Source organism: Opisthocomus hoazin, chromosome 6 (assembly GCF_030867145.1).
Source record: "Opisthocomus hoazin isolate bOpiHoa1 chromosome 6, bOpiHoa1.hap1, whole genome shotgun sequence".
Classification (NCBI taxonomy): domain Eukaryota; kingdom Metazoa; phylum Chordata; class Aves; order Opisthocomiformes; family Opisthocomidae; genus Opisthocomus; species Opisthocomus hoazin.
This window is the reverse complement of record NC_134419.1, coordinates 17048630-17074065: the sequence shown is the minus strand read 5'-3', so window position 1 is coordinate 17074065 and position 25436 is coordinate 17048630. Positions and strand designations below refer to the sequence as shown.

The 25436-nt window shown below is 39.0% G+C and overlaps 1 protein-coding gene across 1 annotated transcript; it reads right to left on the bottom strand.

Annotated features, from left to right (window-relative positions):
- Window positions 1-1584: 1584 nt before the first annotated feature.
- DNAI3 (dynein axonemal intermediate chain 3) lies at window positions 1585-25436 on the bottom strand. The gene is made up of 22 exons (XM_075424838.1): window positions 25319-25436; window positions 23912-23950; window positions 19473-19654; window positions 18832-18936; window positions 18032-18190; window positions 16337-16536; window positions 15939-16049; window positions 15089-15279; window positions 14065-14189; window positions 13880-13969; window positions 12751-12822; window positions 11918-12046; window positions 9858-9931; window positions 8321-8468; window positions 7514-7598; window positions 6397-6527; window positions 5471-5534; window positions 4917-5047; window positions 4047-4251; window positions 3548-3639; window positions 2279-2412; window positions 1585-1700 (listed from the first exon to the last, which is right to left on the bottom strand). The coding sequence occupies exons 1-22, from the start codon at window positions 25434-25436 to the stop codon at window positions 1694-1696; spliced, it is 2592 nt and encodes an 863-aa protein (XP_075280953.1). The 3' UTR covers window positions 1585-1693.

Genomic DNA, 25436 nt, shown 5'->3' with positions numbered 1-25436 from the left:
AGGAAGCCAGTCCCTGCTTCCACTGCCTGTGCAGTTCCCTCTTCTTCCTTAGTTTGACCAGCATCTCTTGCCTCAGCCATGCCGGTCTCTTCCCTTCTCTGCCCGACTTCTTACACTTGGGGATCGAGAGCTCTTCCGTTCTGTGGAATACATCCTTAAAGGCCTGCCAGCTCTGTTCTGTTCCCCTGTTCCTGAGGACCGTTTCCCAGGGAGTTCTTCTGACTATCTCCTTGAAGAGCTGGAAGTTTGCCCTCCTAAAATTTAGGGTCCTGACTATGCTCTTCGTTATTCCCATTTCCCTCCGTAGCGTTAGTTCCACCAGCGCGTGGTCACTGCAGCCCAGGCTACCTCCGATCTTGAGGTCCCCAACGAGCTCACTCGCATTGGTGACCACCAGGTCTAGTATCTCATCCCCTCGGGTAGGGGTGCTTATTACCTGGCTTAAGAAGTTGTCTTCAATGCATTCTAGGAACCTGCTGGATTGCCTACAGCTTGCCGTGTTGCTTTTCCAGCAGATGTCGGGGTGGTTGAAGTCCCCCAGTAGGACGAGAGCCTGCGAGCGCGAAGCCTCCTGGAGTTGGAGGAAGAACACTTCGTCTATCAGCTCCTCTTGATCTGGCGGCCTGTAGTAGACACCAACCACTAGGTTCCCTTTGTTGCCTCTCTCTCCGATTCTTACCCATAAGCTTTCGACCTGCTCGTGGCTATTCTTCAGAGACAACTCTTCACTCTGTAATGTTTTCTTGATGTAAAGGGCAACGCCCCCGCCCCTCCTTCCTCGCCTGTCCCTTCTGAACAGCCTGTAGCCATCAAGAGCCACATTCCAGTCATGGGATTCATCCCACCAAGTTTCTGTGATGGCAATCAGATCGTAGCTTTCCAGCAGCACGACTGCTTCCAACTCCTCCTGTTTGTTTCCCATGCTGCGTGCATTTGTATAGAGGCATTTCATCTGAGCTGTCGGCCTTGTTACCTTCATAGCAGACCATTCCTTTTTTCCCTTGAGGTGCTTCATGGGTATTTTCTTGTTGGCACCTGATACCTCAGGCACCTCCAGCTCCCTTCCGCAAGACTTCCACATTGCTGCAGTGTCCCTCACCTGCTGCTGGGCAACGGGTTGAGGGCTCCTACTAGCCCCCCATCCCTCTAACCATTGTGTATCCTCCCCTAGCCTGTCGCTGGCAAGCCTGATAGGTTCCCCTTCCCCCTTCACTTGTACAGCTGAGATGAGATTTCAGCAAATCGGTTGAGATCATTAGAGCTTCTAGAGTCCTGACAGACACAGAACTTTGAAAACTATTACTTAAACAGATATAATATTTATTATTTAAACAGATAGAATATTCATTATAACTGTATTAATGAAAGATAGTGGGGGAAGCGTGCCCAAAACAGTTGTTCTCTAACCACATTATGATTAAACAAATGGATGAAGTTAATGAAACAATAATCTCTAATTGCAAGATGCTTTATTTCTGAAGCTGAACATGCTCTGCTGAAATAAAGAGGTCCCGAAATAAAAGGCTTACTGGTTCTGGAGGTGATAATGGGCTCTAAGCATGGGAGGAGGAGAGTATTTCTTGTCCATTTACTAGTCCTAATTCAGTTAGTATCTGCTTCTCCAGGTCCAGAAACACAGTACAGTCTGCGTTTTCTTGCTCCTCCATCTCTTCTTTTGTTTTCTGTAGAGTAGTCATACTCTGAAGGAAAAACACATCAGGAAATAATGCACTGTTAATCTTTGAAACCTGTACGCGACTCCAGTGCTTTCTAGTGGAGAGTATCAGTGCTATTGCACATTAATGAAAATAGGCATCACCTAGGGCTACATTAACTGGATTGTCATTTCCTTGGTTGGCTAGTTGGTGGTATTAAACCGTTTACCAAAGAATGGATAGGCAGAATCATTATGTGAATAAAGAACAGAAGGCTGGAGTCTCTCCTGGCTTGAAGGAGCAATGTTTGTACAGAAGTTGCCAAAATGTAACTTTTTGAGAGAGAAACTGATGTAAAAAGAAAAGCAAATTCACAGCTGTTTAATGTCCATAGGCTCTAATGCTCTTGCAGGAGTTTCACTTGATCAGGAGCTGAACTCACGTGAACTAGGACCATCTATTCCACTTCTAAGAACTGTAAATATTAAATAAGGAGCTGGTAAGCTATTCTGATTATGTCCATGCTGCTTTTTGAAAACACTGTGGGAAATCCTGCCTAGCAAAACAGAGGCATTTCAAAGACCCGAAAAGACAAAGTGTTCTTAATTCCAAGTATAACATACTGTTTTCTCCCTCTGTTTCTCCAGCTCAACTTCAGTTCTGTTTTGACTTGAAGCTCTTGATACTCTTGAAACTCTTGTTCGCAGTGCTTCAGATATTTGACTTCTCTTTCAAAATAATCAAGTACGTCGGCATGCTGTTAACACAGTGATAAACAAGAGTCGTTACACGCCCAGAGACGCAGAATTATTGCTCGTGATCTGAACGGTACTGTTAGTTTATCTATATTGTGAATATAGATATTTCTATTTATCCAAATAATTTGCAGCAAAACAATATAAAGGTGTGGATTGAAACCAATTGATTTTGGATACAAATTTGCATGGGGTTAAATAATTTTTATTACACTGACTCTGAGTGGATCATCTCTCAGGAAGCTGCACTGAAATAACTAAACCAGTTTTAGGCTAGTGATTTCACTAAATCAGTCCAGATCCCCACTGAGCCAGCTTCAGGCACAAAGAAATTATCAAATACTGTATTTCAGTATTACACTATGCATTTGTCTGGGATTCTGAGTTTGTTAACTTAAAACTGGGATAGGATGGGAGGAAGATTTTGTGATGCAAAAATAACAGAGTAGGTAGCAGGCAAGACCGCTAGACGGAATGAGATGAAAACACTAGCTTGATCTTTAGCTGAGATGTAGGGGGAAAGAACAACTGAAAATGCTGTGGAAATGAAAAGAAATTAGAACCGTTTCCCTTGTTCCCATGGCCCCTTGGTACAGATAGTCCTTATTTGAAAAAAGAATAAATGAGTGGTCATGTTAGTAACAAACTAGTTACTAACTAGTTACAAACATGTTACTTTGCAAAATGTACTCTAACTAAGCTAGAACCAGATACTAAGATGTGTAAATCGAAGTACCAAATTTACAAGAAAAACATTGATGCAAATGCAGACAAAAAGGTGTAAAGAAAAAGAAACTCAATATATTTACTGTACACTATATAGCATTGTTTTAATGCATGAAACCAAGTGTCATTTTATGCATGTGGCAAAAAATGCTGAACTCCTCTCTGTGTTTCCATGCGGCCAGGCTGGAGCAGTGTAGTTCTGCCAGCCGTCACCCAGGTTTCCTTTAGGTGCCTCCTGTCTGAGCTCTGTGCAAAACCACCTTTGCCACAGGTGATCTCTGGAGAACATGGCCATACTGACCTCAAATTAATCGCCTTCCATTTCAAGGCAAGCTTTTCCAGGCAGGCCTATTTCTGTGTTGGCATTTTCAGGATAAAGTGTCACAGAGATTAATAAAAATTCTTACGAACCTCATTTCTCGAAGAGTGACTTAGTGTCTGACAGATTTCCAAAACATGCAGTACTCCAAGATCATCAGAAACAGCTAAAAAATTCTGCTTTGCTGAAAGATATTTGACAAAAAAATGTATAAACAATCTAAATTCCAACAGTAACACATACCTCCACCCAAGCACGAGTTACAGAGCGTTTATTTTTGTTGTGGTCTTTTTGGTTTATTGTTCACTGCAGCAAAAAGGCAGCCTTATTGCTCTAATTTTCTTAACAAATGAAATTGCCTTTGAAGTTTATACTTTTTCAAAAAAAGTTTTTTTTAAAATGAAATGTTTGTCGTGCTTTATACTGTGGTAGTACACTTAGAACTGATGTATGCATTTGTATAGCGTAGTGTTAAATTAGTGGAAGTATGTGCTTATCTAAGACCGTCTGTAACCAGATTAGTGTGCCTTGGAGTTATGGGCCACTGTGCAAACAGGGTGACACAGTAAAGTGCAATCACCATCGACATACGTGAGGCAATCCAGGGGCTGATGAAAGTGATCATTGATTCGGAGATGTTCTGGAAATGAGATGGCTCATGAGTTTTCTTCAGTAAGTCCCAAATATCTATATTTCCATCATCTCTGCCAATGAAGAAAACTCCTGGTCTTGTTAAGGACCACTGTCCCACAGTGTATCTTCCTGCAGAGCAGCTTGACTGAAGGATTGGTCCGTTCTTCATGTTTTTTGAAAACAAATAAAAGATAGACCCAACAATCAAATGGCTCTATCCATTCACTACTTCAAATCTCCTATCCTGTGTGAACATTCACAATTTAAATGATCCTGTTACAAAAATTGTAGCAATGGCAAAACTGGTATCATCTTCTGCAGATCAAGAGAATTGTGGGGAAGTAAAAAACCTGATATCTCCCTTCCAGTCTGTTAAGGTAATCTGTCTGTCTGCTGTTAAAATCTGTGGTCTTGAGATTTTGCCAGGTGCAGCTAACTGCATTCCTACATGAGAGGAACTGTAAAAAACCTGCCATTTCTTTGTCTTCTCATGATGAAAAGACTGTGTCCTAAATATGAATTCTTCAGACCTGGTTAGCACACATTGCCTTTATTCTTCAGTTTTCCTAGCAGCGGAAATAATTTGTTGAGAAGCTATTTTTCCAAGATTCGCATTAAAGAAGGTCACTTCATTTTTTCTGTAAAAGGCAAATTTGCAAAGCTATTTCTAAAATAGTTTTCTGATGAACTTTCCTTATACCCAATTTATTTCTAAACTATGAAGCTTTGTGACTTGCAAACATTTCTGAAAATACAGTCTCTGAGGCTATTATAGTTCTGTTTTGTATATCTATTAATTATGTTACAGCTGTGTTAAAGTTAACTTACTGTAACCCCTTCCTTCCAAATGGCAAAATCCCGGCCTCCGATGCTTAGAACGATCTCTTTAAAAAACGGAGATCTCTGGAGAGTGTTGATCATTTCAGCGTGGATGCTGTATTTCTGAGTGTGCTTCTGGCCTAATGGAACGAAAAAAGCAGTTGCTTGTACCTAGTGCTTTAGTGATCATCTTTGCAATGGGAGCTACGTGGGGGGCAAACAAGAGTGTAGGATCCAGCACAGGCTTCAAAGACACTAGCCTCGGTTTTTTGCTCACAAGGTATAGGAATTGGAATTGCCACAAATCTAGTTGCTTCCATGATTTATGCCCGTGGGTACATAGCAGTGCACCTGTGATACTGGAGAGGGGTTTTGCTGTTCTGTCATAACAGCTAAACTGCTTGCACTTTTCAGGGTGTCCTGCTAAATCCTGGTGTCATCAGTGAGATATGGACTATTACAGCAGATGAGCAAGAACTGTAAAAACACAGAGTATAGGTGCAAATATTCTGAAGTTAGCAATATATTAAGGTTTAAACAGGTATTGAGAAACTTGAACTTACTAACTGGTTTTGCTGAGTCATTATCAATTTCCATTTTCCAGACAGAATAAACAATTTCTCCATCCTGTGATGCCAGAAAAGTCAAGTAAATGCCAATGTTAGAACTTGGTGGCTTACATCAAAGTGACTTGTTTTTAAGTTGTGTCTTTACTTAATTATAGCCATCATTAAATATGTTCTGAGTGCATTAAAACCTAAATTTGCAGCCAGTGACTGAAAAAACACTGAAAAATTTGGATCACTGTTTTTCAGTTAAGTATCACCAAAACAACTTTACTTACCATGATGTTATGTAGAATTCCTGCAGAATTAGGTGTTTGGTTTTTCCGGTTCACTCTTTGCTCCAGTATTTGGGGAAAAGGTGACCAGAAGCAAAATGGTAGCTAGAAGCCAAATTTTCATTTCCATATGAACTCAAAACTGGATAAGATTTTGGGATTTTAGATATGTAGGGTAGGTAGAGGGCTATGAATAGCTGGGACTTCCTAAAGCAGAAAGAAGTTTGGGGGGAAACTGTAGTATAAACATTTTCACCTGACATTTGGGGAAACACTAAAAAAATATTACTAATCTTACAGGTTCTGGAATAAGGCAATACTGTTTGGTTCCTGATAGCAGTTAGTTAAGTTCAGCGTATTTTAGAAATGTTTTCTAATTCTGCCCTTGAAGTAAGGGGGGTTGGACTAGATGACCCACAGAGGTCCCTTCCAACCCCTACCATTCTGTGATTCTGTGAAATATTGGGAGTTTTTTATTATTTTAAGCAGGTAGCTGAATGCATTAAAATGGGAGTAAAGATCTTTTTAGTTAACACCTGAAGAAAACATGCAAGTCCTTACATTTGTGAAAATTCTGTTATTTAATTGTTCAGTCTTTCGGATATCTTGGATTAACATTTTAATTAGCAATCTGTTTTTTTCACTTACTTCAGTTCCAACAAAAAACTCGGTGGAGATATTCTCTAGTCCTTTCAGTTTTTTGCTTGAAGAAGTACTCATCTCTGTGTATGGGCTCTCTTTGGCCGGTGCTTCTAGTGTGGTCAGGGATTGCACCTTCTCTGGGGAACAATACGGACACATCTGTGTATTATACACTGGAATTTATCACACCAAGCAAATACTACTAAAGGTGGTTCATGGATAAGAGGAATTTCAAGAGGAGATGAAGAAAGACTGCCAAGTACAGCAGCAGTTCTGTGGATTAACTGTTTTGTGGTGGTATCTCCTTGTTGCTGCAGCTGCTCTGAAGTCAGTGCTCCCCATACCCAGAGAGCTACTTAGGGCAGCAGCATTCTGTTCTGCGTCAGTTTTACACAGCGTCGGTGTCTCTGTGGGAACTGCCCTTACACATCCCCCTTCGCTGCTGCAACCAGGAGCTAACGTTTCTGCTCCAGGGGATGGCCCAGCCTGCCTCCAGCACTGGTGTGTGACCGTGTGCCCTGGAGCAGCTACGCCACAGCAGCTCGACCACCAGAAAGCGCCTTTCTGGCGTGGTTTGCCGTCACACTCTCAGGTTGACCGGCTCTTGGGCTACCTGTGTGTCAGCTTGTTGCTTTACAGAGGGAGTAGTAGTGTGTCCCTGCCAAAGTACCACAGTAAGAACTGATCTACTGTGGAATGTGAAGTGCCACCTTCACGTTCTGCAGTGAAGAGTGATGCCCCTACCCAAGGCACTACAGAAACACCTACCACATATACTGTTACTCCAGGATTATTTTTCTGAAAATAATATTCTGTAAGGGCTGAAAAGGACATGCTATTTCAGGAATAAACAGACTGGGTAGGGGACTTGGATGGGCTACTAAGTGAAAGCTGGCAGAGTTACTGTGGGTACAGAACTGCTCTTTTTGTATTCAATACATGTACACGTCTTTGTAGTCAATACACACATGTCGCACTTTGAGTACCAGTAGATTTAAGAAACCTTTTTCCCCAGATGCATTTAGCTATACAAGATTTTGTTGTTCAGCTTTCATTATGTATATACTGAAATACAAGCTTATTAAGCACAGTTTCCTCAATAAGGTGTAATAAAAATTATTACCTGAGGTTTTGTAATAACGCAGTTCCCTTAAACTAATTCTGACAGGACCGTACTCTGTGTTGGCATCACTTTCACGCAAGTTTATCTGTTTAGAAAAAAAAGCATTTGCTAACTCATTTTGTGAGATCTTTGAGGAACCAGACTCAATGACTTTCCGCTATAATGGAACAGGTCTTTTCAGTTTGCAGTGTGTTTATAATACTCCATGAACAGTATTTGCTGCCTCATGTACAAGCGCAGAGAAAACGCAAACCAGTGGTTTCTCTTGTGTCATCCTTTCCCTGTAAGGATTTTGCCATGTTTCTAGCAACAAAACATCTACAGTGGCCATGCTTCTTCAATAACTGTACCAGCTGCAGTGACACAGATCAGCAGGCCCAAAATTATTATTTTTTTTTTACCTAACAGATTATTTCAGCCTCACTTTTTTCACAGACTGCTATGACCATTTTCATCAGACGTTGACCATGACTGTGTTTCACAGCTTGGGACCCACTGGGATAGACAGCACAGTGGTTGAAAAGGCTGACAGGAACTTACACTATTAAGACCACTACCTTTGCACCTACTGCAGTTTTTAAGAGGCAGTCATGCTGTTTCTTGAGAGTTAGCTTTTCAAAATGCATTTTATTGAAGTTTCAGAGGAATACTGAAGTTTTAAGTTCATAATCAGCAGGAAATTCACAGGGAAGTCACAGTTTGATGGAAAAACTAAAGAGTCGGGAAGGAAAGGGATATATTCCTATGGAGTTCTGGCCATATCTACAGTTTGGCTTGATCTTTCTGTTCTATATTTGTGTACAATACCTTTATGAGTGGTTTCCAGCAGACATCCAGATGCTTAGAAGTATCTGGGACAGCAGGGGGCATATGAAAAATTTCCTGCTCTTTTACTTTCTCAGATGAAGGTTGTTCAGGAAGTTTGGTGGCTGGAATATCCCAGAATAATATTAAGCTGCAAAATGATGGTACAGGTTATTTGCTGGTTTTGTTTCAGTCAGATGCAGTTTTCCACACATTTTAAATTTGCTTTTTTTTAGCCTTTCATCTTCAAACTTTACATAGCAATAGAGACTCTGAAAAGCAGACAAATGCTAGATACTTAAGTGCTTCTTTTGTAAATGATGGTGTGTATTTCTTTGTTCAGCATTTCATCAGTTGTTAACTATACCAAAGCAGCGAGACAGCATTCATCCTGGAAAGTGACTGGCTGAAGTTACTGGCACTACCTGGGTGAAATTCCTGGAGGCTGAGAGAACTGGACAGAACTCTGTAGCAGGTAGTAATCCAAATCGAACCTCATTCCCAGTTCCTGTGTGTACCAGTTTATTGGCTGACTTTCAAAGCAAATGGTCCCACTGTCACCTCACTGGCGTTTTCGGCCCTCTGCCTGTTCCTGCTGCCCTCCTCTGGACATTCACTCACTGATGCGATATGGACAACACTAATCTTCCTCATTGCTAACATCTCTTTCCCTTTTCTAACAGAAGTTGCTCAGGGACCCATGCTCTTCAAGGATGACGTTACAGTGACTTCCCTGCTCTTACTTTGGGGGAATACTTTTCACTTGGAGCCCTGGTGGCTGAGTAGTTTAAATTATTTCTTCCATGTGCATTACTTGCATTACATTGCAAACTTCTGAACAACTGCATTTGCAATTATTCTTCTAACTTCATTCTTTGAAGTTTTCTCTGTATTTGATTAGGGAAAATAATTTTGTATCATTACCAAATTTTGCTCTCTTTGACCCTCCTTTTGATGTAACTAACAAATACATGATTGAGCCCAGCCATGCGGCCTTGAAGCCTTAAGCCTTTTGCCATCATGAAAGCTAAACGTTTATTTCCGCTTTTTGCATTCTGCCCCCTTGCCAGTCTCTCTCGCAGGATAGTATTTGCTCATAACCATCATGAATATTCAGTCCACAATAGAGGAGATTCATATGGAATGATTTTGCCAGCCAAGTCTCCAAGTTTAAATATAGTTTGCAGTATTTCTGTGGCCTCAAAATCTTTAACACCTTTTTGTACAATTCACCTAATCAATGGAAGTGTGGGAGTGTGGTTCTCCAGGCCAATGCGTGTGTGATCAACACTCCTTTTAAGGCATACACAGAACATAAATGTATACATGCGAGGTTTTTCAGTTAATGAACCCTTAATGCTGTTACTGTAAAGGGCTTAACTGGCCAAGAACTTGAGGTGCTTGTCTTCTGCATACAGAATTTCAGCTGTTCAGGATAGGATAGGAATCCAGAAGTGTGCTAGTTAAATCATGGAGTATGCTCCATAAAGCTTTCCAAAGGAAACTGAAAGACATCTTGTAGAGTATGTATCATATATACCAATCAGGAGAGCAGGTCACAAGCTGCACACAAATTCCAGCTCTGTTTTCAAAAGTAGCACCCAGTTGGTTGCCCTAAAAATAACAGTAATAATAATTACAGGGGGAGATGATGATGAGAGACAAAAATCATACTGTGCTAAGTACATACTTCAACACATAAAATGGGCTTCTAGAAATTCAGTCACTGTTTCTGCTTGGGTAAGATTTGAAAATCAGGACTTCTTAACTCGTAGGTATAAAGTCAAGCTACATTACAAATGTACTTCAAGTGAACTGATACCGGCTTTGGCTGCTACACACCTAAAATTCTCAATTAAGTCAGCACAATAAATACTTGCTGGTGCCACTGCAAGTCAGGCCCTCCACAGGTTGCCGTGTTTGTAACTTTTTTATCCAGCTTAACCAAAGAGCAAATCATTGAGAAATTTATGCCAAACAGTTAAGTGTAGTGGGAGTACTATCTCTTTGCCAAGTTTACACCATGGGTCATCTCTCTTAAATTATCACTTGGCTAGACCACGCTGTGAGATGGTAGTGGGGCCTTCAAATGTTATTAATAGTTTAGTTTGTGTACATGGGTTCTGCAGGTTTTATAGTACTTATCATTTATCAAGTAGCCAGTGTTTTATACCAAATTTATTTTAATTTATTCAGAAAAATAAAGGAAAGGTGTCGGGGGAGAACAAGTGATTATAGTCTATGCCCTGATCAAATGTAATTTCCAGTATATACAAAATGTATATATTTTGGCTAAAACTGTGCTTATCCACCATGGGACAGTTTCAGCTACACTTTTTTTTTAAGGCCAAATCCTACTCTTATTTTTGTTCATGAGTTGCCTGCCTGGAGTCAAAGTGGTAGTCTCACAACCATGCAAAGCTGAATTAAGTTCTGGATATAACTTAGAATACTTTTTCACTGATAGGTAATAATAAATTGCTGATTTTGGGCACTGTGCCATAAGAACTGCAATGCTGTGCAAAGGCTGACACACATTGCATGTTTCTATAACAAAAAGTATGTTCCAGGACATGTTGCTAAACACTGACAGTGATTCCTTTGTCAGTGTTATTTATCAAGCACAGTGTCCCCTATCCAGACAAACATGAAAACAGCACAGCTGTTTGAGCCTAAATCTTGGCAAAAAACCCCCCACCCAAACAACAAAAACCACAACAGCATTCTGCTATCCAGTCCCTTTCTTCATGTTTTACATCTGGTACCAATTAGTATCCATGGGTACTACTGTGGCATAATGTAATAATGAACAGTTGTATCAGCTTTCTTTTTATGATATATGTGCACCCTTTCCCTCACGTTTCTGGTAATGTTGCTACAGACTGCAGTATCTATGAAGTCTTAAAAATTTGTTTGCAAAAATGAGTGATATATTAATTTGCATAAACCTTTTAAAGATCTCAGTTTTCTTGCTCTAGACCTGCTTTTCCACTGTCCTTATTTTGCATTTGACTATATTTGCATTTCAAATTAATTTGGGCAACTATCTGCAGTACTTTGATAGTAAATGAGTATCCAATGCTCCTGTAATAGTGTTGGACCCTTTAACTACATAGACCCTAAGTACTACGGAGCTTTAAAACCATCACATGAAATGTAAGTTTTGAGTACACAGGCAGCACGTAGAAGAATTAAGGTAATTACAATAACACTATTCTTGGGTGCCTAGATATTTAGGTAATTGAAATGAATTCTTTGAATTCTTAGTGGCAGGCTAGATTGCTCATAGTAGAAATTCAATGTATTTTATATATGGAAGTCCTATTATAATTTTGAATTACAATTTTCAGTAAAGCCACAGAAATTTTTTCCAGCATGAGCAGATTCATATCAGACTGAGAACACAGCACAGTCGTAAAGCATAATGAACAGGATAAGTGGCACCAGATTATTTAATACTTGGAAAATGCAATGAGAAATAATGAAGGCTATTACAAATAATTCAATCTTTAATATTTTATCTTGAGTTTACACTATAATTTCTGAGATACTAGATTAGGAAAACAATAAAAAGAAAAAAAGTGAAATTTTTAAACTCACCTCAAAATAATTTGGTAGCCAATGTATATCTGTTACTGGTTTTTTATGGCTATACTGTATGGAAGAGATTGCACAGTATCTCACTAGAGGTGGCTCTGTGCTACTCTGCTGGACTTGCATAAGTGAAGGCTAGAAATGTTTTAAAAAGAGATATCTTAGTGTATTTTCAAAATACAATAGTAGGCCTGTCAAAGAAAAAAGGTTACTTTACATACTTTTAATGCTTCTTCACATATTTCAGCTCAGTTTATAGAACTTTCTAGGGGTCTAATGCCTTCCCTTTGGGGAAACAAAAGGGAAAAGCATCAAAACAGGCCTTTGGATACAAAGCTCTAAAAAGAATTCTAACGTGCCTCCGCAGGCACACATACATCCACTTATGTTATTAGTTCCTCCTCTGCTCTTAGGTGTCTCTTCTGCTTATCCCCTTTATAGTCTCCTTCCATTGAAATCTTCTTCTGATCTTCCAAGCTACCTTTTTTCTGTCCATAAACTTCCAGAATCATTTCCAGTATTACATCAGCAATATACGCTGTATGTATTTGATAGCCTTCATCAGGCAAGAGTTGAGTATATGTTGGTGCCCATTAAAAAAATTCTTATTGAAGCCTAAGTCAGCACAAAATGCAGTAAAGCTGCTGGACTAATCAGGTAGAAATTATTTTGTGATAATGGGTTTATTTCATGAACTCATCAGGTTTCTTATCCTTTCTAGTCTTTCATTGCAAAGATTATCTACTCCTCTGTTTTGGGTCAGGACTTTTCTCCACAGACATATGGATGTACTGCTATATATTTAGAACAGAAGCATTCACCATATTAGCAGTTGTTACCTTGATTCCATCAGCAACAGGTTTTGCATTTTGTAGCTTTTTTTCATGTTGAGAAATATCCCATAGCACAACCTACAATGAGAAATGAGTATATTACGAATTCTTTCATCCTTTATATTAATATGCATTTTTTCAAATACAGTTCATGGAGGCTTGGGGAAAAATAAGAAATTCACTCTCTGCACTAGAACTTATGAAGCCTTTAAAGTATTGCCTCCTCGATCTCATGCAATCAGCTGAAAGGCTACACTTGTCTCAACAAAAAAAGGAGAGTCTTTACAGCTTGACCTATTTATCAGTACTACAAAGAAGCATTGTACAGTAATGGCTCAGCTATGGAATAACTAGGCATAACTTCAGTACAGGATCAGAGAATTTCTGAGACTCTGTGACATCTGTCTTGTGACATTATGTGTTATTGTGGGTATTGTGCCCTGGCTGCCAAGAAAGCTAACGGGATCCTGGGGTGCATCAAGAGGAGTGTGGCCAGCAGGTCGAGGGAGGTTCTCCTTCCCCTCTACTCTGCCCTAGTGAGGCCCCATCTGGAGTACTCTGTCCAGTTCTGGGCTTGTCACTTCAAGAAAGATGAGGAGCTGCTGGAGAGTGTCCAGCGGAGGGCTACAAGGATGGTGAGGGGACAGGAGCATCTCTCCTATGAGGAGAGGCTGAGGGAGCTGGGCTTGTTTAGCCTGAAGAAGAGAAGGCTGCGAGGGGACCTAATATATACTTACAAATATCTGAAGGGTGGGTGTCAGGAGGATGGGGCCAAACTCTTTTCAGTGGTGCCCAGCGATAGGACAAGGGGCAACGGGCACAAACTGAAGCATAGGAAGTTCTGTCTGAACATGAGGAAGAACTTCTTCCCTCTGAGGGTGATGGAGCACTGGAACAGGCTGCCCAGGGAGGTGGTGGAGTCTCCTTCTCTGGAGATATTCAAGACCCGCCTGGACAAGGTCCTTTGCAGCCTGCTGTAGGTGACCCTGCTTCGGCAGGAGGGTTGGACTAGATGACCCACAGAGGTCCCTTCCAACCCCTACTATTCTGTGATTCTGTGATTCTTCATCCTTATTTTTATACTGTAAGAAAATACAGAAATTGCCAATTTTATTCTTAAACAGAGAATTAACACCTGTCCATTGATGCAGCCACCAGCAATGATATTTGGGTCACTTGGACTGAACTGAAAGCAGTAAATGTCGTCAGGACACTCCAACATTAACTAGAAAGAAGAAAAAATAAATTGTTGAGAAACACTGATTGTTTGTTCTCTTCTTCTTTAAACACTTGGCATACTGAAAAGTCTGGATTAAATACCTGAGGGTGGATAGGGTCAAAAAAACTCCAAAAAAGTATTACTGACTGCTGCAGCAATGACTTATCAGAAAGGTTAACTTGCTCTTCATAAGAAAGCTGCTCTCTTGCTGACACTGCTATAATCCCTGATGGGGAGAGAAAATGAACTGTCTCAGTAACAACAATTCAAGTTTCAACACGCTGTTAAATACTCTAAGTTACTTATATTTATACCTTGTGAATACAGTGAAAAAAAATCAAAAAACCCCAACCGTGTATTTATATTTTCCTTTTTACAGCTCAACTTTGAGGAAATTATTTTTGTTACTTCAGTTATTTAATACTGAGTTGTAGAACGTAAGCATCAGGACAAAATTCAACGTTTTTGCTACTGCTTCTTAATGGTGTAAATACTACACCTGAAATGATGTGACAGGCTTATAGTCTTGGCCACCCATCATAAAATCTAATCTCTTTCACTGAATTAATTTCCTCCACAGGCTGCAGTGTTGGCTATTAGTATGCTGTGCAGCTAGGACATTTATATAGAGCTTAATTGTGCTTGTAAGCCTGGCTGTGTAGGCAATAATCCATGGCGGGGAGCAGGAGGAGACGTTGAGTATGCCTCGTGATGCTCCCTGGCGCTCGGCAGAGCCACGTCCCATTGTGGCTGTAACATTCCTCACAAGTATTAGGCATGCTACAAGAACCTGCCGTGGGGAGAAGGACAGTGGTATGCAGAGCCACCAGAAGGACCTGGCACAGTTACAGCCCCACTTAAATGAGCCTCATAAGGGAGAAATTTCCCTTTCCTGTGATCTCCACTTATACATTAATGTGAGAGTCTTTGCATGGCCCGTCTGAACTCTACAAAGAATTTGTCTGTCTCATTTTTCAATTCATCTCAAATCAGCAATTCAGACAGACATCTGTTTTGATTTGTTTTTAAATGTAAAAGCTGATAATTTCATGACAGATGCATATTTTATAGCTGTCATATAATACATATCATTCAAGTCTCAAATCAGTACTTTAACTGCATTACCATAAATGGTTGGATGCCAGCAAATGCAGCTGATGATCCTCTCCTTGAGATAGCGCAGATCTGTAAATGCTTGGTATGCTTTAAGACAAACATCTGGCTTGCAACCACAACTGCTTTCATCTTCTGCTAGGGCCTTCCAGTCATCAAAAAAAGCATTCATAATTTCATTTTGCTGCAATGCAATTTCCATTCTGTTTTGTGAAAAGTACAGTTAACACTTTCAGTAATCCAGATGTGACTACTCAGTAGTCGAATAACAAATATTTCTGTAAAGAGGCAGCTTTTGTTTTACATAAAATTATGACCACAGTAGTAAAAAAAAGAAAGTATGAATTCCTCAGTGATGCATCACTGTAAGCAAACCCTCTTCCATTTAAATAACTAATTGTACCAAGAATTTAACTGTAGTTCTGTGTGGATCGAGTACAGTGCAATTGTCCAATCCTTGTGCAAAAAGTGTCAGTAAGTGGGATTTGTCCCATGATAGGGGCTGTAGGACAGCACCTTTGCTCTTCTGCATATGACTCTGCTTGAATGGGCAGTGTTTAAAGGATCAGCTTTGCAGCTTGTTCGAAAAGATGTATTGCTATTAACTTTTAACAGTCCTAGTATCAATTTAAACCAACATTCATATTTATATGGCATAGACTTCATGTTACTTTTCATAGATACAAACATAAAGTTAATATTTGTTAATGTTAAAATAATAAACAAGAGGAAAAAGAAGTACATAGAAACAAAAAAAACCCCAGTATTTGACCAGACCAATGGTCCACTCAGACAAGAGCTCTTGCTTGTATTCTGTATTATTTCAGGTAGCCTTTAATGTGAATTGCTGCAGTAATTTTACCTTAAATGTACCGATGTAATAAATTCTTTCAGCTTCTCAGATGATAGACTTTCTTCTTCATTTGACAACTGTCTAGGAAAATACTGCGTGGCTGCATTTTTTTGATAGGTCCTAACCAATTGGGATAAATTTGAATATGAGTAAGTATAGAAACAACTTCAAAGACAGAATCCCATGTAATGTGTAAAATTAAAAGCTAAGGATATTCAGCTTTTCTAGAAACTCTTTGGAAAAGAGTGAAAGAAGAAAGATGCAACCAGCACATCCAATTTTGCTGTCTTAATCAGTTTGTAACTCAGTAATGCCAGAAGAGTTGAGTTAATTTACGTAACTTTAGCTGAGATCAGAAACAGTGCGTAGCTTTATAAACAAGCTGATAAATATTTTCTCACGCTTACCATTTTGTCTGAGTACTAGCTTCTCTTACTTTTGGAACCATTTGTATGCCCACATCTTTTTCAAGCTTTTTAATACTGAAAGTTTTGTCTTGATAGGATGTGCATTCAACGTAACCGTCTCTTACGTGTGAAGCATTCATATCAGTAAATGTAATTGGTGCACCAAACTTCCTGCGTACTCGAGAAATCATATACTTAATCTGGAAAAGAGATATTTCTGCAGTTAGCAGAGGAGAAAGTTTTTGGAAAGTTTATTCTGTAAAATGGCAGTGTTCATACAACTGTAGAATTAGTTCTATTGATTATTTCTGTGCTGAGTTTACTTATATTTCTGTATTTTTAAATTCTGAAGTGCTCATATAAATAAGCTACATATGTAATAGAAGACAGGTTTGTATTTCTAAAACAAGAAGTTGCCTTTAGGTAATATTTTGGATTACTGCTAGTAGGATAAGAGAATTACATTTTCTAATTCATACAATATTAAAACTGCACATTTAATTAAAGGATTGATTTGCAGGAGGTCTGATATAATACTGCGTTGGACTTCCAAGACCTAACTTTTCAATTCTCAACTTTGGGTGAGGTATTTCAGCTTCCCTTGCAGCGCCTCGGGAGAGAAAAGTACCCCAAAGAAGATCCACAAAAATTTGAGTGAGGAGTTTCCTCGTAGCGAGGACTCGGAAGGAAGAGGGGATGTGGCTTGACTTCTGCCCACACAGAGAGGTAGGCACTTCGTTGCAGGCAGTAGGGAGGTATTGCTTCATCTTGGGTTCATAGCCAGGTACTTGTTTCCCAGCACCTTCCACAAACTGGAAAGGAATGTAGGTTGAGAGTACTTCTGAGTGGACCTTACCAGCAAGGCAGAATACAGAATACCTGGGCTGTGAATGTGGGTTAAACTTAGTGACAGTGAATTAGCTTTAGAACAATCAGACATCTTTTTAAGTATAAGCAAGATGTCCAGTTGCTGAGAACTATCAAAACTTAGCCAGTCTTCCCTGAACAGGGATTTAGGTGTTTAATGAAAATCACTGATGGACAGTTAGATGCTTGGAGATGCCCCACACATCACAAGTTAGATGACAGCTGTGAATGGATGTACTTTTTGGACGTATAATTTTCTCAGTATAATCTGTAGGTGTAGTTAATCAAATCTGTCCTTTTGTAAAGTCAGCTTGTAATACCTGTAGTCAGTAACATTTATTCTGAGGTAGAGAACCTTTAAAAGTATTGCATACTACTTAAATGCCATCCATATAATGGAACAGAGTTCACTGGACTCCATGGAGACAGAACTAGGTCCTTAGAATATAATTACAATGACTCAACTTGTAATCGGGCCAGACAGTAAACTGAGCAAAAAGTGGCAGGGATGCTAATGACCAAAGATGATCAGGACTTCTGAACTTACAGCTTAAAAAGTAGATATGTCCAACAGAGTCTCATGTGCTTTATTTGCAGGATTTAAAGAGAACTGAGTTGTTAAAAAAAAAAAAAGTTTCTGCAGCACTTTCAGTTTTTGTTAAAAATTGAGCTATATCTTGATTTCTCTCTCTTTTTTTTTTTTTTTTTCCTTGATAGACCCCAAGCAGAACTAGGATTATAACTTTCAGTTTCCTGATTTTTTTTTTAAGGAATTTAAAATAAATTGTCTTTTCTTTATTTGATTGACTAACATCTGTTGATTCTGACCTTTGCAACAGTGCTTTTAACAGATTCTTCTTCAACTTCCTTTTCACTGCCAAGAGAAACCCAAGGTTTGTGGACAGGAGGCTTATAAGGATGGACTTCCAGAGTTTCCTCTCTTTCTTCTTCTTTTTCTTCTTCTTTTTCTTCTGCAGTTTCCGGAGGCTGTGACATCAAACAGTGAGAAATGGTACTTTTTAAAAACAGTGTTACTGAAATGTGAGTATGAACTAGAAACCCAGTTTTCAGTCTTTATTCACACATTCTTTACTTTTGTCTCAGTGCAGTAAGACTGGCTATACTGTGCCCCTGGGTACGACTGGGTTAGGTCCCATTCATTCATTTCTGCATTTAATTTTCTAATAAACATTAACATTACATATCTAATATTTAACTACTAAAAAGAGACTGTTGTCTTGAAAGAAAATCACTGTTATATAAAAAGAATTTATAGTAATTTTCTACATTAGGCTCTCCTGCCTGGAATTGCAATTTGCTTTTCTATTAATTGTTACTTCTCCTGATGCTGGGTGACAAATTCATGTTGAAAAATTATGATAAAAATGCAGCAATGGGGGTTATACTGGCCCTCTGAAGTAAAATTTAAAAATTTAATTCAGTTTTTCTTGTCATAAAAGATATTTTTACAGTGATACATGTATTTTACCATGATCAGCTTAACTTTGAGAGAAACATTCTGGCAGGCCAAGCACATCGGATGCTTACGAATGCAATACCATTCCTGAAGTATATGTTTGAGACAAGATTCTGAAACAGTCATAGATAGAACAATGCTGTGTTCTTACCTTCAGAAGGTTTTCCTTGGCTTCCTCAGAAGCAACAAAGTAAAAGTTCTGTCCATACTGGAACTTTGCATCAAAAACTACCAAAAGTTCTTCCCCTGGATATTCCTATTTTAATTAAAACAATTAGTGAAAAACTGAAAGCAAATAACATACAAAACAGACATGACCCTGTGACTGGCAAAGCTACCACAAGACTAAATTCAGTGTCTTTGGTTAATCTTGTGGTTTTAACAGAGAATTTCATGTGCTAATTGAAAAGAACAGATTAATTTTATTTTGTAATAAAAATAAGTCTGGGACAAACCTAATGTTTTCATATAAAGAATTAAACAGAAAGGAAACTGTTTTGGTGATTCTCAAAAAACAGGCCATGAAGTAGGGAAAGTCAAAATATGCAAAGCTCTGCCAGTTCACAGAATCAAAACTAGTAATATTTGGGTTACTTTTAGAATATTTTCAATCTAAAGTTAGTAAAAAAGACTGTGCATGGTGAGCCATGAGAAAATTTGAGTTGTTAGCCTTTGGATATTACAGCATTAGTGTATTTACACAGAGTCAAACAAGGACAGACCTTATCATTAAAAGAATATAAACTCTTGCGAGTATGGAGCCTGAAAGTGAGAACGAAATAAGCTACATACTAGGACAACTTTTTTGACAGGATGGAAATCAGAAATGGTAGCTCTTGTTTTCAGGTCCTGAATGATGTCCTCTTTTTTAATAAGTTTGAAACAATTTTCTTCTGTGACATCTTCATCAGCTCGGCAATTAAAAATTTCTTGGGTCTTTGTAGTGAAAAATACAGGAAAGATTTCTGGGTGGCCTATGAAAGAAAGCAACATTGCTTGTTAAACAAATTCAGTGTTGTTTAAACATAACCAAATACTTTAATAACTCTGGGTCTTTACTGTTTCCTAGCAGAATGCCTTTGAATCTCTCAGCTTAGTTTTTGGTATTTTGGAAGGCATGGAATACAAATTATAGTACATTTTGTTAATCTTGGAAAAGGCTCTACCTAACATTTCCTACTTAATGAATATTTTATTCATAGTATGAGGGGGTTTTTCTCCTCTTGATCAACAGGTGATTAAGAGCTTTAGTGAAGAGTCATTAACGGACTGTTTTCAATACATTAAGGACACAACTGCATGGCTCTGATTTAAGAGAGCCCTTGGATAAGTATACTCTAGTCCTTTCCTGCAGAGCGGTGCCATGTTAAACCAATGTTTCATCTAGGTGAGGCTTCAGTACCCTCCCAAATAAGGATGCTTTTCTGATTTTGGACTTTCATCTTCCTCTCCTCGAGTTCAGACTGCAGTTGAGTCTATTTCCCACTAAGCAAGTGAGACTAAAGCAAGGTCACTCAGAGTCAAGCCAAATACTTATTTTCAGCTTTCCTGGAGAATATATGGCTGTTGTTTTCTACACACATGACCTCTGCTAGGTTCATTCATGTTAATTCAGAACAAGCTGTTTCATACCCTAACTCCGGCACTATTATCTTCATTGGTTTCATGAGGCTGGGTGCAGTTCAGTGACCCGTCAGCTGCGCTTTGCAAACACTCAGTTTGAAGATACAGTGCTTCTTGTTAAGCGTGTGCCAGCTGTATGTACGTAACACCGCTCCTTCCCATGTTACGTGTTCCGCCTTCCACCTCACAGACCAGCTCTAAGTGATGAAGATGACTGTCGGCCCCGCCAGCTGAACCCTGCCGCCTGCGGGACTCGCTTCTTCCTCTGCAATGTTGCCATGCTCTGTTCTCAGCTGCTGTAGGAACTGCACTCTGCATGAAGGCCACTGTGCTTTTGTCTGAGAGAGCTAACAGATGCTCACTTCGCATGTTCATCTTTTTGATTAACTGGAACGTGTAGAAGATTTAGGGATGTGTATACATGTGATTTTTATGTACTGAAATGGGCTGGCTTTTGTGATAATAGTTGATACTTTCTGTCATCCTTGTTTCATTCTCTTTTCTTAGTTTGAGTTATTTAATATTTTGTTAATTCCCAGCACCTGTGATGTTTTTCTCTCTGTGTATGCCTTAAGTTGAAGTTGATATATCTAAAATGCTGATATCGACCAGCTGGCTCAGCGTGTTTTGAGAAGCCATCTGTAACCTAAGGCAACAGGGCCTGACAAAACGATAAATCCTCCTTAATCTATGTCATTCAGGAACATAAATCTCTGCATAGGCCTATCACATAATACACAATGTTTGATGAATCTGACATTCATCCTTTAAAATCTTTCAGTGCTGCTCCTCCACTGCATCTGCTCTGCTATAGTCATCCACTAAAATTAATGAATGCATGATGCTTCTGGTACACTCTGCACTATACCAAGTATGATTTACTCAGTGTTCTCTAGTCATTTTGTAGCATACACAACCCATTTGTAGTGTGCACAGTCCATTATTTCACTTTCTCCACAAGTAGTAGTCAATATTGCATGACTTTCCATTCTGGTATCTCAGAGATTTCCAGGATGTCTGTGTGGCTGCCTCCAAAAAATACAAAATCATAGGGATGTTGATTGGGAAAGACCTCTGAAAGTCATCTGGTCCAAACTCACTGTTGGTAACACCAGACCAAGTCAGATCTCATTTATCTTCCAGAGTCCCTGTGCCTGCCTTTTTGACACCTGCTGTCTGTATCTAATGGGGCCAAGACCTAGATTCTTCTTTTGCTTATCAGTTGGGCTATGAGACCAGGCTCAGAAGAAGCATTTCTTCCAGGGTGACTTGAAACATTTAATCCTTTTGAGGAACTGCAAAAATTGATCTGCAGGACTCTCAGGTCACCCTCGCCGAGAGCATGAGGCCTCATTAAGATGTCATTAGAAAGCAGACTCAAACCCTAGTACAAACTGCAATGCTACAGATACACTTTATATTTTGATATATTGGAGCAAAAAAAATAGACCTCCTTTTGCGAATTAAATTCTACAGCACAGAAAGAAGGTAGAAACCTAGAGCTGTGCAGGAAAACAAATCAATTGCCATCCTCTGCTGTACACAGCTGTCCCACAGGACAGACTGGACAGGAGAGCAAAGGAACAAGACATTTGCACATATCACAATCCTCAGTTATGTGCCTAGCGCAATTAGGAGGGCTAGAACCTACAGAAAATTTATAAACATAATTTGCTGATTCTCATGTGACTTTTTTCAGAAGATTATTCCCATGGCTCAAGTAAATTAAAGTAAACCCAAACAATTAGATTTTTTTTTGATACATCAAAAATCCTAACCAGGAGTAACTGTTGTTTATTCAAGAAGCTTGTATGATGTTATTTTTTAAAATGCTGCATCGTGCATACAGCATGAGTGTGCACAAATGCTAATGCTAAAAAAATCCTTTCAGAGATGTGGGTTTCGATGTCAAATGAATCAATACAAGCCTGCACTGAAGTTATGCAAAAATACAATAGACATCACTATGAGAGGGAGCAGAGTAGGACAGCTAGTCTAAGTGTATTTTCTTCAGTGCTCTATTGCTATAAGTCCAAGTTAAAAACAAAGTAATGATCAGAATTAAAATATGTACTTTTTTTAGTCTAAAGGACTAAAAATCTATATTATAGAATGCTATATTGTAACAGATTCTATACTATAGAATCTATATTACAGATTCTGTACTATAACGTAAGGAGCTGATACTGGAATTCTTACTATTATGAACATTTTTATTGAATGGTCTTTTGCAGTAAAAAGTATGTAGCATCCAATCAGAGGCTTCACATTGTTTTTCTAATAGTAAATTCTACTCACATCCTTTGTAACAGTCATCAGTTCTTAGTGCCATGAGAACTTCACAAAGGACCAAGAAGCTCTAACAGAAGCAAAGAGCACTTGCAGGTCTGAAGCGAAGGAGACACTGTGCATACAGTTTAAATCCTGTCCAGTCTCTGCATATAGTAGCATTGTTTTCCTACTTTTAGCTACAGGTTTCTAGCAATAGTTTAGATATTGCAGCTCTAACCTTATTTGCCACTAGGTGGAGGTAAAATTCTCTCTTCCTGACAAAACGAAGTCTTCCCAGGAACAGCGAAAATACACTTTTTTTTAAGTAATGCTTTCATCATGTGAGGGATCACTTATTGTCCATTTTCATTAACTGCAGCTTAGCCATTTCGGTCATGCTAATCGGAGTGCAATTTTTCACTTGCACCCGTGTGCTTATAGGGTTATGTAGGAAGACCAGTGATTTAGGATTTCTTTACAAATTACCTGGTTTGTATATGCCTAGTTTGCCACATTGTTTTAGCTTTTAGAAATAAAAGCTGTACTGTTAAAAGCCAATTAAGAAGATAATGCCTTGGGCTGTACCTGTAAACCACAGATAAATTTTACATTGACATCAATTTAACTTGTATCTGAAGAACTGCACAAATCAGGTCAGAAGAAAAATTCAACCAGAAATGTGAAAAAAATGTTAAAAAGTTATTTGTATTTTAAGAGAAAAGAATAGATTTCAATTCAAATAGTTCCATATTTTAGCTTTTAACTATGACCACACTTAAAACTGCACTTTTCTTGCACATAAGCCAAAAGAAATGCTTGAGATCTTGTGACTTTTAAATGGCAGAATTTTTTCTCCTACAAAAGATGTTAACAAGCATCTGTTGATATCCATGACTAAAAAACACAAGTGATATGCTAAAATCTTTTTCTCACCAGATTTAATAATGATTTGACAAAGATCAAAGATTTAAAAAAGACGAAAATATTTCAAGTTTTTCTTTCAGTTGCTTTACTATTACTAAACGCAAACATTTTGCACCCTATAATTCTGTTGTGATGCTTTTTATTTCCCCTTATCCCAGCTCCTCTCAACCCAAGATAAATCCCTCTTCTACGAACCCATACCTGTTTCAGCTCAGCATCCCTCGCTGCACTGCCTGTTACTCAGTGGTACTGTAATCACTACTGTAATAGCCGCATTTCTTCGTAGTTTCTAATTTTTCTCATTCACAAAAGATCTTTCCTTTTCATACCCTGGCATTAGCAACACTGAAGCTTCAAAATGCTTAAAGTATTCCAAAACTATTACTTTAAAACCCAGTCATCATAGCACTTACCTATACCAGCCATAGAAAGATCAACTTCATCTTTTTTATCTGAAATATAATGACATGATGTTATCAGTAATTTTTCTTCCTAACAAAGTAACTGTTAATATACAGTCTTTTCCTTGTTAGGGCAATATTCAAAATCTCTCTATGTATGTAAAACTAAACTGCAAAGATGAAACAAAAAATAATTTCTATTCTGTTCAAATTTAACACACGAAATGAGTGAAGCCTTTTAAAATAGGTCTGTATCTTAAGGAGATGTTAGCATATTTTGAAACTACGGAAACTTTAAACTCATTTTTATTTTGAGCAGGTGGTCTGCGTAAGAGAGAAGCCGTAAGAAGTCTGTCTTCTTGTGGTGCCCACTGCAGTTCCCATGGTTGAAAACTGCACTGACTGCTACCTGCTAGCACCGGCTTGGGGCAGTTCCCGTGCGAATCGCGTCATGGGAAGCGGCGATGAATGGGCAAGGCCCGCCAGCATCAGACAGCAGCAGAACTGGCAGCTGCGCAGGCAGGAGCGGACCTTGGTCCCCTCGGACCCGGGTGAGGAGGGTAAGCTTGCTCTGGGTAGCCGGGTGCTGCGGGAGACGGGCTTTCCACAGCTCCTGAGAGACGGTCTGCAAGCCTCACAGCGAGCTGGGACACAGAGGTGAGCACTGATGTGCAGAATATTCTCCACAGCACAACAGCTATTAGTCAGCTGGGAGGGAAAAGGTGGTTAAAAGGTGAAAGCAACTTCAGGACGGTGGCTGTCATGGCAGAAAAAAGTCTGTGAAATGAAACAAATAAAGCCCAAGCAAGAGTACATTCCCACCTTTTCTGAGTGTGTGCATGAATCACTGGAAATAAATATTTGCATATAGCAAAGGCTCATTAGCCTTACACTTCATAAACTATACGCTTTATAAATGACACAAGTGAGGTAATATCTCAGCACATCTCACAAAAAAATGCATTAAAATGCACTGCAAAATTAAATTGTGAGACTTTGGTGTATTTTCAAACTCTATTGCACCTTTACAGCGTGATCCTGAGCACCTGAACTCCTGTTTCTGGGGGCACCTCTCTGCCTGATGCTCTCTCCCTGGGCTGTTAGCTTTTGTGAATCTCCCCACTGATTAATATATATTAAGCCTCCCAATTTCCCATTCCATATTGTTATTATGATACCACGAGCTATTAAATCCAAACTACCAAGACAAAGCGTAAATATTGCAATGTAGCTTTGTTATGTTCCATATATTAGTTACAAAACCAGAATCAGTAATTGTAGATCTCTCAGTTATTTCTATAAAATAGCATATTCTAATTTATCTCATGTTTCCTTAAATGCATGGGCCCAAAATAATTAAGGTAGCTGTCATGTGAGACCACATTGCTGCTTGTTTCATTGCTGCTGTTCCTTACATACCAAGCTGTGTTTCTTTTCCTTTTGAGGATTTCTTAGCTTTGTTTTCACCTTTCCGTTTCTTTGCTGAGGTTTTTGGACCTTTCAAAGAGATCTTGCCAGATCTGCGATTTTCTGACAT

Coding starts and splice junctions, on each gene's coding strand:
- DNAI3 (XM_075424838.1), bottom strand. CDS start 25,436: ATGTCAGAAAATCGCAGATCTGGCAAGATCTCTTTGAAAGGTCCAAAA. Junction 14,190..15,088: donor CTGGCATCCAACCATTTATG/GTAATGCAGTTA, acceptor TCTCCCCATCAG/GGATTATAGCAGTGTCAGCA. Junction 7,599..8,320: donor GCTGGAAACCACTCATAAAG/GTATTGTACACA, acceptor TTTTCTAAACAG/ATAAACTTGCGTGAAAGTGA.